At 38.4% G+C, this 15,390-nt stretch overlaps 1 protein-coding gene across 1 annotated transcript in view; it reads right to left on the reverse strand.

Moving 5' to 3' along the window:
* St8sia4 (ST8 alpha-N-acetyl-neuraminide alpha-2,8-sialyltransferase 4) overlaps nucleotides 1-14,823 on the reverse strand; it is an 86,487-nt gene extending 71,664 nt beyond the window's left edge. The window contains exons 1-3 of the mRNA XM_031368528.1: nucleotides 14,355-14,823; nucleotides 8,019-8,150; nucleotides 582-839 (exon numbers count right to left, since the gene is read on the reverse strand). Of these exons, the coding sequence (XP_031224388.1) occupies nucleotides 582-839; nucleotides 8,019-8,150; nucleotides 14,355-14,467 (503 nt within the window). The 5' untranslated portion in view covers nucleotides 14,468-14,823. The remainder of the gene's footprint in view (nucleotides 1-581; nucleotides 840-8,018; nucleotides 8,151-14,354) is intronic.
* Between the last annotated feature and the right edge of the window lie 567 nt (nucleotides 14,824-15,390).

The raw sequence follows: 15,390 nt of genomic DNA on the forward strand, positions 1-15,390 counted from the left end.
AAAAAGAAAGAAAAAGAAAAAAAAAAACCTATTTCCTCTCTCCTCCCCCTGCTCACCAACCCACTCTCTCCCGCTTAATGCCCATTAGATTATATTAAAGGCAAGTTTATTAGGAAGCTGCAATGGGCCAGATGAGTTCACTGGCCCCATGGACCAAGGCCAGGGAAGTTCCCTTTGGAAAAGGGTTAGGGGAGGGAGAGAGAAAGAGGGAGAGAGGCCTAAGCACAAATGCATTCCCTTGTCCGCAGTCTGAAACCAAGCATTAAAGATTAAAAGAAGTATAAGAAATTATTGATTGTCTCTGTAAGTACTAATATAATTAACTTACTCTTGCCCATATCTTTAAGAACTTTTGTGAAGTGTGACAAGGTATTCGACTTTTTTTTTTCAATGATACAGTAATTAAATGTCTAATCCAAAATAAAGGGTTGTTTGGATACACTACCATAACAGATATCTCACATAAACGGTAGCATTCTCAATCATTCTTGATGTTGACATGAAATTTGATCGTTCTTACAGTATTCTAGGTAACACGATGCTGAAGGACTAGCAGTCTCAAACAACAGAAGAGTGCTCACCTTATTACAAAGTTGTGGCTGTCAATTTCCTTTCCACATCCGCTGTCTAGAAGAATGCCGGAATTTCCAACAACAGCGCAGGTCTTAAACCTGCGGTTTTTCATTGGTGAAACTTCAGGCAGGAGGCTATGCAGATCGTGAGAAATATTGAGTGTCCGGCGTCTGTCCAGCACATAGTGTATGACATCACCAGGCTTAAAACTGCTCTTGACCACAGATACATCACGTTCCGCATCTAAGAAACGGAGAATGTTCTTCCTGTATTTGGAATGCAAGCAAGCAAAGCTTTAGACTTAGACTGAATGTCTAGGAACCGATGTCCTCATTTCCACCACAGTATGAGCTATAGAAAGTGGCAGCCACTGCTCTTAAATTGTCAGCTGATAAATAAATCAAGTAAATGCTATAGAAGATACACTTCATAGAATCCTGTGTGAGTTTAGAATCACTTCATAAATAGATATAGTATATACATCTATTGTTAAAGGGAGGAAATCATTCCATTTGTGAAAATATACCTAGAAAATATTTCACAAGATGAAATACTGTTCATAGGGATGACATTTGTCCAACTAGATCTTTGTCTAGTGTTCTCAATTTTCTAGACATTGCTTTTACTTAATATTGTACAACGAGGTGAATAGTATTAACTTGAAATTATTTTGAATTAGACCATTGACAGAAATATTAAATTATTGTGAATCCTCCCAAAATACATTTATCCAAATGTACTCTTAAATATGTCTGTAAGTTTTCATTCACCCTTACAAGTCCAAGATGTAAGATGGATTCAATGAAGAAGCCCTGGTTAGACAGCATCAATTGTATATATGAGAGATAGTTAATGATTCTTCATGTTCTTTCTCACCTTCTTCTTTGTCTTTAAACATTTACCTTTGTAGTAGTAGTAGTAGTTGTTGTTGTTTGGGTTGTGTGTTTGTGTTTGTCTGTGGGCCCTGGATAATCAGTTAGAACCTTTTCGTGTTTCTAAACAAGTCTAGTTGTTTGTGGTGTTGGGTTGATCTGTTTAAATTGGATGTAAATGCCCTTGTGTGTGACCTTATGAAAGAAACAGAGTTCTAACTCACTCATCACTGCATTTTACAATCATCTTTTTTTTTTAATTTTTAAAAATTTAACCCTTCCTATATCTATTGTGCAGATTAATATTAAGATATAAGGTGCTGAGCAAATATAAATATGTGCATAATCTAAGTAGATGACAGACTAAGAGAAAATCGTCATAACTAGCTGAGGGGCAGGGAAAATGTGCCAGACGAGAAAATGCACCCGATAATGTGGTTTGACTTTTAAACTTTGAAAGTTTAATATTGTACATAATTAATTGACTGCTCGTGGAAAACTGCCTTAAAAGTATTTAACTGTCATTGTTTTATGGTGCTAAAATAGGAGAATCAGACAGGATGAAGCCAAGGGGCAGGCAGTGAGGAAAGGACGGTGTCCTGGCAGGCTCTGCCATCCAAACTGGGGGGCTATGCTATCTGTAGCCATCATCTTTCCCTGCACCCTGCTTGGAAAGAAATGTGAATATAAATTATAGCTGTCCAAAAAAGTGATAAATCATCTTTCCACGTACAATGAGAGATTTAAATGATCCAAGGGGATATCTGTGATTGAATTATGGGATGGAGGGCTGATTTAGTACAGTTTTTAAAACACTAAAAACAAGCATGTTGTTCACAGGAAATCTTTGGAAGGATTCATTCATGCTTGTAACTAACATCAGGGAAATACACCAGGACCAAGTAGCTTTTGAGGAAATGATATTGACAAAAATCTTACAATATGGCCTACAAGAGCACAAGATTATTTAATTCCAAAGCTACCAATCGTAAAGCAGCAAGAAGCAATCTGAAAAAATCTGCAGCAGAGGCTAGAAAAACAGATGTTATTTACCAAGGTGCTCTTACGTCAAGCTCCAAGCCTCACAGAGATAAAAGTCAGTGCCTGATAGTAATATGTAAGATAAAAGAGACATGTTTTCCTTTTGTGCTAATATGATGTATGCTATATGACACTAAGTTTCATTACTAAGAACAAAACAGTACAAGTATCTAGTTATTCTCTACAAACGGTAACGTCTGCTATCAAAGAGGCACTGTAGTCTTCCATCCTCATTAGTTAACTAGCATTTAGTTACCTGGGGAGGGGAAATGAGAAGAGCTTGACACCTATATTTTAACACAACTTTTTGTTTGCTGTGAAGGTGACAAGGTTGTCTTGCACATAAAGACTGCACGGATGTGGTTAAATCATCGAAGAGGGTGATGTGACCGTTTCCCTTTGAACAAAACTGAAATGGGCTGTCATAGATGCATTGAAAGATTGTGCTCAAAAGCAGAGTAGCATGTTTGCAGCTTGAGATGAATCGATCGGAGGCGCGGGTACTAAAGAAGGTTCTGTAGCTTAGAAATCCAACAGCGAAACTCCCTTTCATGCCATCAAAACGTTACCCTTGCTGCTGTGTGAACTGACAAGAGGGGTTTTCCTACAGAAATGTCTTTTCTAGATAATAGAAACTTAGAAGCCAAATCATTTCAAAATGTGATGCACATGTAAGCAGAACACCTTTTCCCCTTAGGGAAAAAGTCTGAATGGTGCTTCAAAAGTTAAATAAAATGTTAAAGTTTACTAATTTTCAGGAGAAAATAGTAGTCAATGAGATAAAGTTATTAAGCACATGTGCCAATGTTATAAATCCTTCTAATTCTAGATGATAGGTTTAGCAGTAATTTATTTTTAACAAAGCATCAGTCAAAAAAAAAACAAGTACCCTTAAAGCAATGAAAATCCAAATGTTATAGATTAATTGAAATTAAAAATAAAAAAGCTTTCAGATAAAATTTAAAACATTTTTTAATGTAGAATTGAGATCTTTAACCTGGAAATTTAAAAGAAAGAGACTTTGAAGTATTTTAAATGATTTTTGAATGTCTTACTCCTTATGTTTAAAAAAGATTTAATTCCCCATTTTAGGGCAGAAATTTATGCACAAAAATTTATGAAGGTAAGATTGTTGATAAAAGTACATAAAGTGCTGATAATTACTATGAATGAACAATATTGTCACTTAGTAGCACAAACACTTTTGTAACCAGTGAGGAATGGGTAGATTCCCATTCTTCTCACTTTAGAAGGTTAACATCATTTTATTAGCTTATATATGCAATGGAACATAAGAAATTCTGTGAATTTCCTAAACAGAGTCATCACTTAAAAGATAAAAGTATGGAGGGAGAAAAGTATTGCACAAATGTAATTATCTAAATGCCACAGGAAACAGGGAACACGCTTCTTATAGTAAACTGAAAACCTTTTAGGTTTCATCAGAAACACATGAATGGTTTCCTTGAGAACCAACTCATATTGTATATGAATTAATTTAATTTTGTTTAACATCAGAGTCAGCAAAATTGCTTGAGAAATGAAGGGAAACCTAGCTTAACTTTCGAGCTCACATCTTCGAAGTTCAACAAAAGTGTATTTAGTATTCGAGCTGTAACCTTGCAATTCTCGATAGGTGGCCAAGCCACTAACAGATATTTAAAGTCAGGGGTTGGGTCTGATATTAGAATAAATAAATAAATAAATAAATAAATAAATAAATAAATAAATAAAGGACAAGAGATTTCTTAGATCTTCAGCAATTGTTTGGTCACTCTGATTTAGACCTTCATGCCTTCTTAGTAAAGCCAAAACCAACTTTACAGCAACTGTTTTAAAACAAAAGTTAACTGAAAAAAATTAAAAACGTTTTGTTTTCAATGAGACTGAAAATATTAGTCACAAAACATATATTTAAGGCAAAGTTGGTTTCAACCAAAGGGTTTGTAGGCTGTTAAACTGCCAGGAAAGATTCTGAACAGAAATTGCTCAACTGAATCTTCAACCAGAACTTCCCTTTCGATACCAGCCCTGGTTGCAAAAGCAGCTGCAGGAGCCTAGAGGCTTAATTTACTACTCATTGTTTTTACTTGTGAAATGTTAAATATAGCTAACCCACCACCACATGCCACTCTTCCTTCTCCGTATATTTTGTACCAACAGTCTGTGTTGTAGCAATTGAAATTTCACTGAAAGTGCATTTGTTTCCCTAGAAGCAGTAACACATCATACAGCAGGAACACATTAAAAGTTGGAAGTCAAACTAGGTTATATATACAAACATACATTTTATAATGTAAATAGTTTCAATTTATTAGAATAAATTGAGGAGAGAATCAGTGTGTCTAAATTTGATGGTTAAAAATGACATGATTTACAATAACACAGCTCACTGAAGAGGAAAGAACTAAAATTTATGTGTGCTTTGTTGTGCCTATGAAACGAAAGAAAAATCCTATCATGACTTTTCCTAAATGAAGTCTTTTTATTACTTAGTACTTCAGGACTTAGAAATAGGATATGGGAAAGGTATTTTAGTCTGAAAAAGAAAAATCCTAAACAATCCCATCACATGAAAACTAAAATTATTCCAAAATATGTGAAGAACAGTTTTTAAAAGTAATTTTACTATTTCATACTTGGCTATGAATTTGGTAAAACTGGATGATCAAAATTTATTTTTATTTTTAAAACATATCTTGTACTTCATAAAAAAGTGCTTTATATTTAGTACTAAAATATGATCTTTCACAACTTGCTCTATTAAAAGATGGGTACTTTATAAAATAAAGCACTGAATGGGAGTGCTTGCTCCTGCTTCTTCAGCTACAAGTGGCATTGTTGTCATTTGCTGAACACAGTAGGTAGAAGATGGTGTAAGATTGTATGTGCCATTTTCCATGAAAGAAATCTATAAGTGGAACAATGTTATTTTTTTCACACGAAACACATATACACCTGCACTCATATTTAATTAGCCAGTCTTATATGTTTAAGAAATATTACACTAAGAATAAAAATATTTCACTAATTATTGGCTTGACTGTTTGGAGGATGAAAGCTGAGATCATATGTTTCTACACCCTTAATTGGCAATGTATTTTTTAGGGGTTTGTTAATATATGAAAACTGAGAAAATAACAAACCAAAATATGGAAAATAGGTTGAGACAGATGGTAGACAGAAGCTGACAATATTCTCAAATTTAATCACAAGTAATGAAACTTAAATGTGTCATCTCTTAAGAACATAATGCTAACAAAATGTTCACAATACAATGAAGCCATTGAGAACAAGGTAATAATATTGATTGTGAATATGCCTGTAAAGTGATTTAACTCCTTAAACTTTGTGGATACTTCAAAGTACAATGAGTTCAAATCACCTGAAACAATTCTCCACCATGCAGTTGCTTACTAACTCACCACTGATGTGTCTGTGAAAGCCGCAAACCAACCATCGGGAGGACTAAAGAGTACAAGCCAAATTCACAACTAAAAATAGAACAAAATGACCTACACAACTAATTACACATGTTAATGCAAATTAGCAAATCATTTACTAGAAATATCATTAGAACATCATAAATATAATGGTAATTTAATAATAAACCAGACCTTAAAGCAGGATTCAACTATTTTAAACAAACAAAAAAATTTAATTATATGTCATACCTCAATCAAAACATTCAAAGTAGAATTTTGAAAAACTTGAATGTGATCCAGCCACCCTCTCACAGACATGCTTGCTAACAACAGACTTGTAAAACCTGTGCCGAACAACAAGATTTTTCATATCCTCAATCTTTTATTACAGGTGTCAAACTGATTAACACTCAATAGTCACTGCCGCCAGAGGCAATTGTAATTTTTACGAGCTGTTTGCACATTGCGCAATAATGAACTTACAAATTATTCTTTCCTTGCAAATGACACCTTTGTATATATTATCCAATATTTGTTCACTGTTGTATTGTTTACTTCTTAGCCTGTGAAGAGGAATAATACAAACACAGCAGGTACTAACGTTTCATTCATATTAACAGCTCTTAGTTGAAAAAGCTCACCCTCAGAACTACAACCTCAGCCTTCATTAGTTTGTAAAGTTCCATCAGAGGAAACACTAAAGTTGGTTTATACTTAATGTGTTTTAGACTGGATACCTTACTATAAAGCAAACTGTAAATTTAATGTCCCATGAATACATACATTATTCGTATTTGGAAAGATATTAGGAATGTATGGACTGATATGTGAATTATGAAGGAGTACTATTCAATTAATTAGCTTTTTAAATTTCACATACATGACACATTTTTAACTTTGGCTAGACATACTAATCAAACTATTGTAATTTTGTTAGGTACGTCCTTCACATCATCCATGCGACCTCACCTCCAATGACTCCTTTCTTACCTGACCACTGTTTCTTTTAAGTTATGATTGTAAATAACTTCTTTTCTTTACAATCAACCACTTTTTCTCTTTCATCAACCTCTGAGATTTAATATTATGTCATTCTATCACCCGTCTATCACCTCATTCCTAATAATTAATTCATGGCTTAACTTATTTTAGATTTAAATGAAGAGCTAGATATGGGAGTCAGAGAGAAAAAGAGATGATATAGGAATCAAGTGAGGCCAAAAATATCAAGCTGAGAAGCAAATGAGATCCTGACTTTTTAATCAGTCAGACACTGTTAACAAAATTTCTATGTTAATATCTCATCAATGGATAGTTAGAATTTAGGAAAAACTAAAAAAGCAATGATTTTATATAAAACAAAGGACATGTTCTCTAAACTTCTCAAGTTATGAATAACCAAAATGCTCTAATTTAAGCATACCAACCAAAGCAGTGATGGAATGAAAGTATAAGGAAAAATAAGATTCTTTCTCCCTCCATATTTGGGAATGTATAGCTCATTTTCTCATTAATTTTAGGACTGAGATAGAAGAGAGTGCTGCAATGGATGTGAGAAGTCAATAATTCATTTTAGCTTAAAATTTCTGTCTGGTAAAGACCAAGTCAGAACTGTAGCAAGCTTATTTTCTGACTTTCTATTCTCTTTTTTCACATGAGCTTATGCCAGCATAACCATTTAATAAATCAAATCAATCTACATTTAAAACACAATAAGAGTCAAGGAACCTCTGTTCTATGTAGTTAAATGTCAGATCAAATTGAAGTCTCAATACAGAAAAGTAAGAAAATGATTCCTAAAATGAATGTTCATTCCATGCAATGGAATAAAATTATGTTAAAGGTTAGTACCTAGCTCAATATTTTGCTCTATTGATAATGGGATAATATATTAAAAATTCCATCATCCTTGAATAAAAAGTGACTATTTAATGACTTTGTTTTTGTGGTTCCACATTCTTCAATGAGGAACATTAAATATAGCTGATCCACTTTTTCATTAAGCATTTACACTTAAGCCATAAATCAAGTGTTCAGTATGAGTTTGCCAAACCCAACTTCTTTAAGGACATGATGTGATGGCTTTCAGCTTAGTAAAGAAACTCACCTTATCTCTAGGACTAAAGAAGAATTGATTTTCCAGCCTTGTACGGAATGTTGGAAGATGGTGGAGCCAGCCTTCCGAATGATTTTATCAGAGCTGTTGACAAGTGATCTGCTCAAACACAACTCACCATCTCTGAAAAGACAGATAGGCCAGCTCTGTGAAAATCAGAAGCATTTTGCTTAAGTGACATCATACGCGATTATATTAACATTAAGGTGTAACCATGGGATATTATTTTCATAAGTTAGTAGAAACAAAAGTAGAATGGAAGGGGCTTTAGGAGTCATGCAATTGACATCACAGTAAACGTCTACTCCCTCTTTTCTTTTTGAAAAAATATTCTACCTTTCATATAAGATAGACCTCATGATATTTAAGAAAATATAACTCCCATCAAAGCTACATACCAGCTACACCCACTGCTACTTAGACAATTGCGAGGCAGGATGTTTGCTCAGTTACTTCCTCTACAAGCCTATTATCTTCTGCTGCCAAGATTAATTTTGTTTCAAAGAAGACATAAAAAGAACTGGAAACACACTCTGCTGAGGACTACTAAGAAAATCATGCCCACAGCAGCTCTGTATGTGTGATTGATTTCATGGAGCATTTGCATTGTGTTCTTGGGCACTACATCACTAAGGTCACTGTGGTCTTAACCTTGACAAGCAGCAATAACATTATTTAATATGCAGTGACCATGATGGTTATGGGTGGGTTCTTTTGTATAACAAAGTAACTTCTCAAGCATTGCTGAAGTGCCCATTTAAAAAGAATTGGTTTCTAACATTGTAAAGATGAGACTCACAGAAAACAGAGAATTCTTTCAGTTCATATGTCCATTGCCTTTGTATTGTATTAAAAGCAACTGATTCTTACAGTCAGTCATCTCTAATATACCACTGGCTAGTACATCATGTGAGCTGGTAAGGTTAGGAGTTTGGTCCTTGTATGACGGAGAGAAACGTCTATCATGTCATTTATACTATGAGACCTAGAGATCTAAACAGTTCACTGTTGAATAGATGTTTGCCTCTGTGATTTCTGAGAAAAAAGAAAAAGATTCAGATAATTATAGAAGGCAATCAGCTATGGCAGAGGAAGTAAAAGTTTAGTCTTTTCAATATTTGTTGTACTGGTTTTAATTATTTCCCTTCAATAGCATGGCTAAAAAGTAATATGATTGTTCAGAACCACCAAGTATGAGCGTGTGTGTAATACCTAGAATATTCTCTCCACTAATAGGAGCACTGCCTTCTAACAGCTCTTAGAGGATTCTAAAACCCAAGGTTTTTTGTCTGGTACTTGTTATGCATTATTTTCTTAATATGTAATTTTAATTCGAAGCAACCCCCTGTGCTACTTATGAAATCATATGAAACCACTCCCTTGTGAAACTTGAAGCTCTATACAAATTAATATTTTATACAGTTCTACTGATGAAAATTACACATTTGCATGTCTGTTCAAGGCTAATCATAGTCATTTTACAGAGGCCATCTAGGGAGTTAGGAGACAAAATACATCCTACTATGCAGTGATAGAGTTGCCAATTTTCATATTATGCTTTTGATGATATTAATTGCATATGAGTAAGACTGTGGATGTGCACAGAAGTTAACCTTCACACTTTAGTGTACACCTTTAAGCAGACATAAATTATTATTTTTTTATGGGAAGAGGTAAAGAACTTTCCAATCATCACTCCATTAATGACTGCCAATATCACTTTTTCCTACCATAGGTTGCTAAGGTTAGAATAATAATTTTGAGACCTAGTATATTTTAAAATTATTCATGCAATTGAATTTTTAAAATTTATATAGTTTTTGTGGCACTTAATGATGGGTATAATTTCTCCCTGTACAATGGTTTTTATGATGATATACTTAGTCTTATGTAACCTTAACAGTAAAAATGCATATTTTGAGAACACTGTACTTCCATGTTTGGGCAGCTTCTATTCAGTTGGTGATTGGCCATAGGTCAGGCTTTTATCATTGGAAAGAACCATGAATGGAAATGGGCACCAGTAGTCAAACTTCTCTTTTACACTCAAAAGAATCATCTGATCCTATAAAGCATACTTTTGTTTCTGCAAACTTAAACAGCTCCCAAAGGATATTTTTGCACACGATCTTGGTTTTACTCTGTCTGAAGAAAGATTCCCTTCCCATGAATTCAAGGCATGAAGAATATTGCCACCCACTGTTTGCTTCTCATTCTAGCTTGGACATGACCTCTGAACAGCTGCACTGAAAACATTTTTTGCATTAGAAATGTCTACAAAACATTCAACATGCAATTTTCAAAAGGGAAGAAACAAAAGACATCAAGAAAATCACTCAGCACTAAAAAATATGATTTTTATAGTGTTTCTGCTGGTATGGTGTTGTGAAACTACAACAAAGATCATCATACATAAGACCCCAGTATTAGGAATATATGTACTTATGCCATTCATATCTACAAATCTTTTATTATTGTTTTCTCTTTGATATGAGTTTCTGCCTTTGGGACAATTTATTTTGGCAATTCTGAGATACATAACAAAGGTTATTAAATCCACTTTTGGATATTAGGTCTCAGTATCTTAGTATTTTAGGATGCTGATTACTTAGTTTTGGAATGAATGTGACTAGATTAAGCTTCTTCATTAATTTAGGCTTTTAAAAAACCTTATCAACAAAAGCATTGAATCAAACAGTCTGAACTCAAGCATGGGCTAATTCTATATTTTATTCCCAAAGTACAAAACAAATAAAGATGAGACATAGCATAGTGTAATTATAAAATCAATCTGGGAATTAAAGGGCACACTCTGGGATGCTGTTTGACAAAGCTATCTTCTACTTTGAAACAATTTAAAAGTAAGTTGTTCTGTGCAGTGGTAATCTAAGCACTGGTATTTGGCTTTACTATCAACCTTCTACATGGCAGAATTCAGAACTGTTGATTGTTTCGTCATATAATGTAAGCAGCCTGGGGGGGGGGAAGACATGGATAAGTAGACTAAAGTCTCATTTTAGTTCTGCCAAGCACGTTTCACGGAATCTAATCAAAGGTGGCGGCATCTGTACATCATTTAGCTTTGCCACACTTTCAAATTATTTCCTCACTAGACAGGTTTGCTCCTGTAGTGCACAGGAGAATCTTAAAAGCAGTTTCCAGTATATTCTGGCGAGCATACCCAAAGTGAAAAAGTAGGACAAGCGTAAAGCGTGTGGGGAAAAAGTGACTCAAGAATGACCCACTTTAGACTACCAGTGGGTCCGAGGTACATTCGTTAACAAAATCTGTCTATCAAACAAGTTTATCCAGAAGGAAATGGCAGCTTCAGGTGGTCAGTGGTTATCCCTCAAACGGTTGGGAGTAATCCCTTACTCTTGTTGTTGAACACACTGCTGAGGCTCCCCTGGAAGCAGAGGACCGCTGCCTTTCTCAGCTGCTGTTTTCCTTTCTGCATTCACTGAGTGCTTGATGCTCAAGAGTGAGTGATGCTCCATTGGCTATACATGGGGACTCGGCTAAACGAGAGATGGTTGGCTAGAGAAACCTCCTACCTAGTGAGAAATATTCCTGGTGGTGGGGATGTGGACTCTAAACCCCGAGGAATGTAAGATTGAAGGACTTGGTTGGAGCCTGTAAGGCATGCAGTGCCCCCAAAGGCCATAGCCCGCCTCTCTGGTCTCACTTTTAAAGAAGCTTTGATCTGGCCTCCAGGGCCCCTTTACTCTTGAAGTCACTTCAAACCTGGCCTCTCCATAAACTTGCAACAGAGAGGAGATGGTGGGCTAGCTGATGAGTCAAGTGCTCCACCAGAGGCACTGTTGGGGAGCTGAAAGAAAATCATGTGTTCAGGTCACAAGCTTTCCCCCTGAACGTTTCATTCTGGCAAAAAGGAGATGAAAGTCCAGAAACCCCGGCTACCCTGCACTGCTCCTGACAACACTGGCCCCACCCTGCCCGAGTCTGGAGGCTCAGAGCAGTCTGGATTTCTCCAGCACGTGAGTGCATGAGGACTGTCTCCACAACCCGGTCCCTGCCTTGTTCGAAAAAGCTGCAGTTGCGGGCTTTAATTAAAGAGGAGGAGCTTTGAAGGTGAATTTTTTTTGTTTTGTTTTGTTTTGTTTGTTTGCTTGACTGTCACAAATGAAGGCAGGCTTACTTCTTTCTGAAACGATGCACACACACCCCCCAAAACACACACACACACACACACACACACACACACATCTTCTCATTATCCTGCTCTGACTACTAGTTCTCTTAGAAGAAAGGGTAGACACTGGCACAGGTCGTACCTCTCTTCCTGTTTTGATAACTCAAGCGCTGGCCTCAAGTCTTCTCATAGGAACTGGGAAAAAAGAACCCGCAGCTTAGCTTGCAAAGGGTGCAAGAGGCACAGCTCAGTGGAGCTACCCAGCCACTGTATGGCTGCGGGGCGGCAGCTCTCCTGATGACAGGGCTGTGCCCACCCTCCATAGATTTCCAGGAAAAAGGCCACAGAAGAAATGTCACTGTAAAAGGTGGAGTGAACTGGATCTGTTATTGCCCTGTGGGGCACTCGGGGTACAGGCCTCCTTCCTGGAGGCAATTTATCGGAGCAAGGAAATGATTCCTTTGCAGCGTTTGGACTTTAGTCCTCATCGCCACGCCCACTCCTGCTCGCTAGGGTCCCAAACCACTGGAGTCCTGTAGAAGCTTGGCCGCTTTGTCTAGGCGCCGGCTTCTCGGAACCCAATCAGTTCAGAAGGGAACAAAGAGCCTCGATTCGCAAGCCCCAGCCTCCGCCTCTCCCAGGAATTCCCACGCGCGGGTTCACCACCTTCAAGACCCCTTTGTCTGCCTGGCAAAAAACACGTCTGCTAGGGATGTCCACACCCCTCCCAATTTTTCTTTTCCACCATTGACATGGATTTTCAAACCATCCACTTCTAGGTAGACGACCACATGATTCTTTCATTTATTTATTTATTTTTCTCTGATACAGACCTTGAATAGGTTTGTGGAGGCATAAGGACCATTCGGCCCACTCCTTATCAGCTTTCCTTTCTCCTACAGTCCCCTTTGAGCTTAGGACTGTTAGGCTAGCTTTATGCAGAATAGCAAGTCCTTCCGGGAGGATACACCTGCGTCTTACTCACTTAATTGTGACTGATTACTCAGAGAGGAGCGGGGATATTAAGAAAAGAGCTGCGTAAAGTTTCATAGTGTGTGCTTGAGAAGCTCTGTGCCCCGCCCCCACACAAGACCGCGCACACACAAAAAATGGCAAAGCATCCTTCTTCGTTTTAGAAATGTCAGAGACAATTTAAAAACAGAAGGAAATCTCAGCCGGTGCAGTTTCCGACTGCGGAAACCTCCGGGCTTGGAAGGATTTCCGAAACAGGACTTTTAACAGAGTTGACACGCAGGACCATAGCCTCAGAAAAGAAAAAAAAAAAAAGCGCTTCCAAGCCTTGTCAAAGATACGAAGTTACAAGGCGCTCTGCTCTGGATAGACTTCAAAGGCAGAGAAGCCAGGGGAGAGAGGAAGGAAGTGAGATATTTACAGAACTTAATGGGGCGGAGATTTTGAACACATCTCGACAAACTCAAGAAAGAGCAGCTATAGTCGGCAAAGACTCAGTTCCCAGTTCCTTTCTAAAACTGTAACCATGAAACCCAGAAGCTTTATCCGTGGAGGAGTGAATAAGGAATTTTCCTTATTGACACTGAAATGTCTAACTTGAGAGAGAGAGAGAGAGAGAGAGAGAGAGAGAGAGAGAGAGAGAGAGAGAGAATAGATCTCACAGGCGTCCCCTCCCCCAACAAAAACAAACAAACAAACCGAAAAGAGTAAAGAAGACCCATTTCATTTCTGTGAACATAAACTTTGGAGAAAGCCGCTTTTTATAGTGTCTTCGTAGACTGACAGGATACAGAAGGAAAGAAAGAAGGAAGGAAAGAGAAGGTTTGAGGAGTAAAGACATCCCTGAATTCTGCTCAAGCGTTAAAATGACAAGGGCACACGTTCTTTGTTGACACTTCTGCAGTGACTTCTTCGGTGAGCAGCACCCTGTGCCAATACATCTGTCACCACCACCACCACTACCATCACCACCACCACCATCACCGTCACCACCACCATTGCACTGGGCAAGTTAAACTCATCCTGGAACGCATGGGAAACGCGCACACACACCTCCAAAGAGCCTTTGTTATTTAATTCATGACACTCTGCACAAGCTCGCCCAAACCAACACACACAGCATTCCAAAACGTCACTCTCCAGGCTCCAAGCACACTTCACTACGGTTTGATTTGGTGTCATATCCTTGAACATGCATTTACCCGATGAGTTGCGTCTCTTGGTGCTCCTCAGTTCTGGCTATTTCTTTTGTCTTATAAAAGATCAGGAGTAGACTTATAGTGCAGATGGTCCACCGTTTTCTAATGGAGCGCATCTTGGGTGCCCGGGAAAGTCCTGGTTGTCCCAGCTCAGGCACCTTCTCCTGGTATAAAGGCTCCGTTTTGGGGAGATAATCAAAGGGGAGAAATCTGAAAATTGCGAAGGGAGCGTGGAGACGAGATCCCAGAATCAGGTCGCTTGGATGTTCAGCGGTGGAGCTCTCCCGGTTCTCCAGCGCTGCCCAGCGCCCTGCCGCGCAGTTTGCGCTGGCCGGGCCGGGGTCGCTCCGCGCCGCCTCCCTGGGGCTCAGGTTTCTTTTCAAATGTGACACCTTGTGCTTCGGAGGTGGCGGTTGCTTCTGCAGCTGGGCTCGGGGGCGTCACTGGCCCTTTCCTCGCCGTAGCAGGGAAATGATAAGCAAGGCCAGCCAATCACAGTGCTGAGGGGGCGGAGGCTGCTGTTGCCTTGCGTTGCTGGCGGCTGCTAGGAGAGACGTTGTGAGCTCGGTCCGCACTACGCCGGGGGAGGAAGCTCACAGTCGCACGCGGACGCGTTCTTGCGCACAGACTCTCAAACCACAGACACACACAGAACCACACCGTCTCTTAAGACGCCCAGACCTCCAGGCTCCAGATCCTCCAGCTTGGACACCAGAAGACTACAACCGATGTAAAGAGTGCGTCTCATCTGAGAAAGATGAGAGAGTCATCCCACCAGAGGAATGCAATGGCCAGGGCTAGGGATGGCTCAAGAAAGCAGCCTATCATTCAAAGCGTGTTTGCTAAACGTACATAAAAGCACGAGCGAATAAACTCGTCCGAGGCACAGTGAAATCCAACAGGGAAGTGGAAGGGGAACGTTCATTATTCAGTGCACAACTCTGTCTGGAAAATACGATTATTCAGAGGAGCCAATGAGCTGATTTCGCCGCCCGCAGAGTGGATGGGCAATGAGGATCCCAGCTTGAAGCTTGCGGTA

Source organism: Mastomys coucha, unplaced genomic scaffold, assembly GCF_008632895.1.
Source record: "Mastomys coucha isolate ucsf_1 unplaced genomic scaffold, UCSF_Mcou_1 pScaffold14, whole genome shotgun sequence".
In the NCBI taxonomy this organism is placed as follows: domain Eukaryota; kingdom Metazoa; phylum Chordata; class Mammalia; order Rodentia; family Muridae; genus Mastomys; species Mastomys coucha.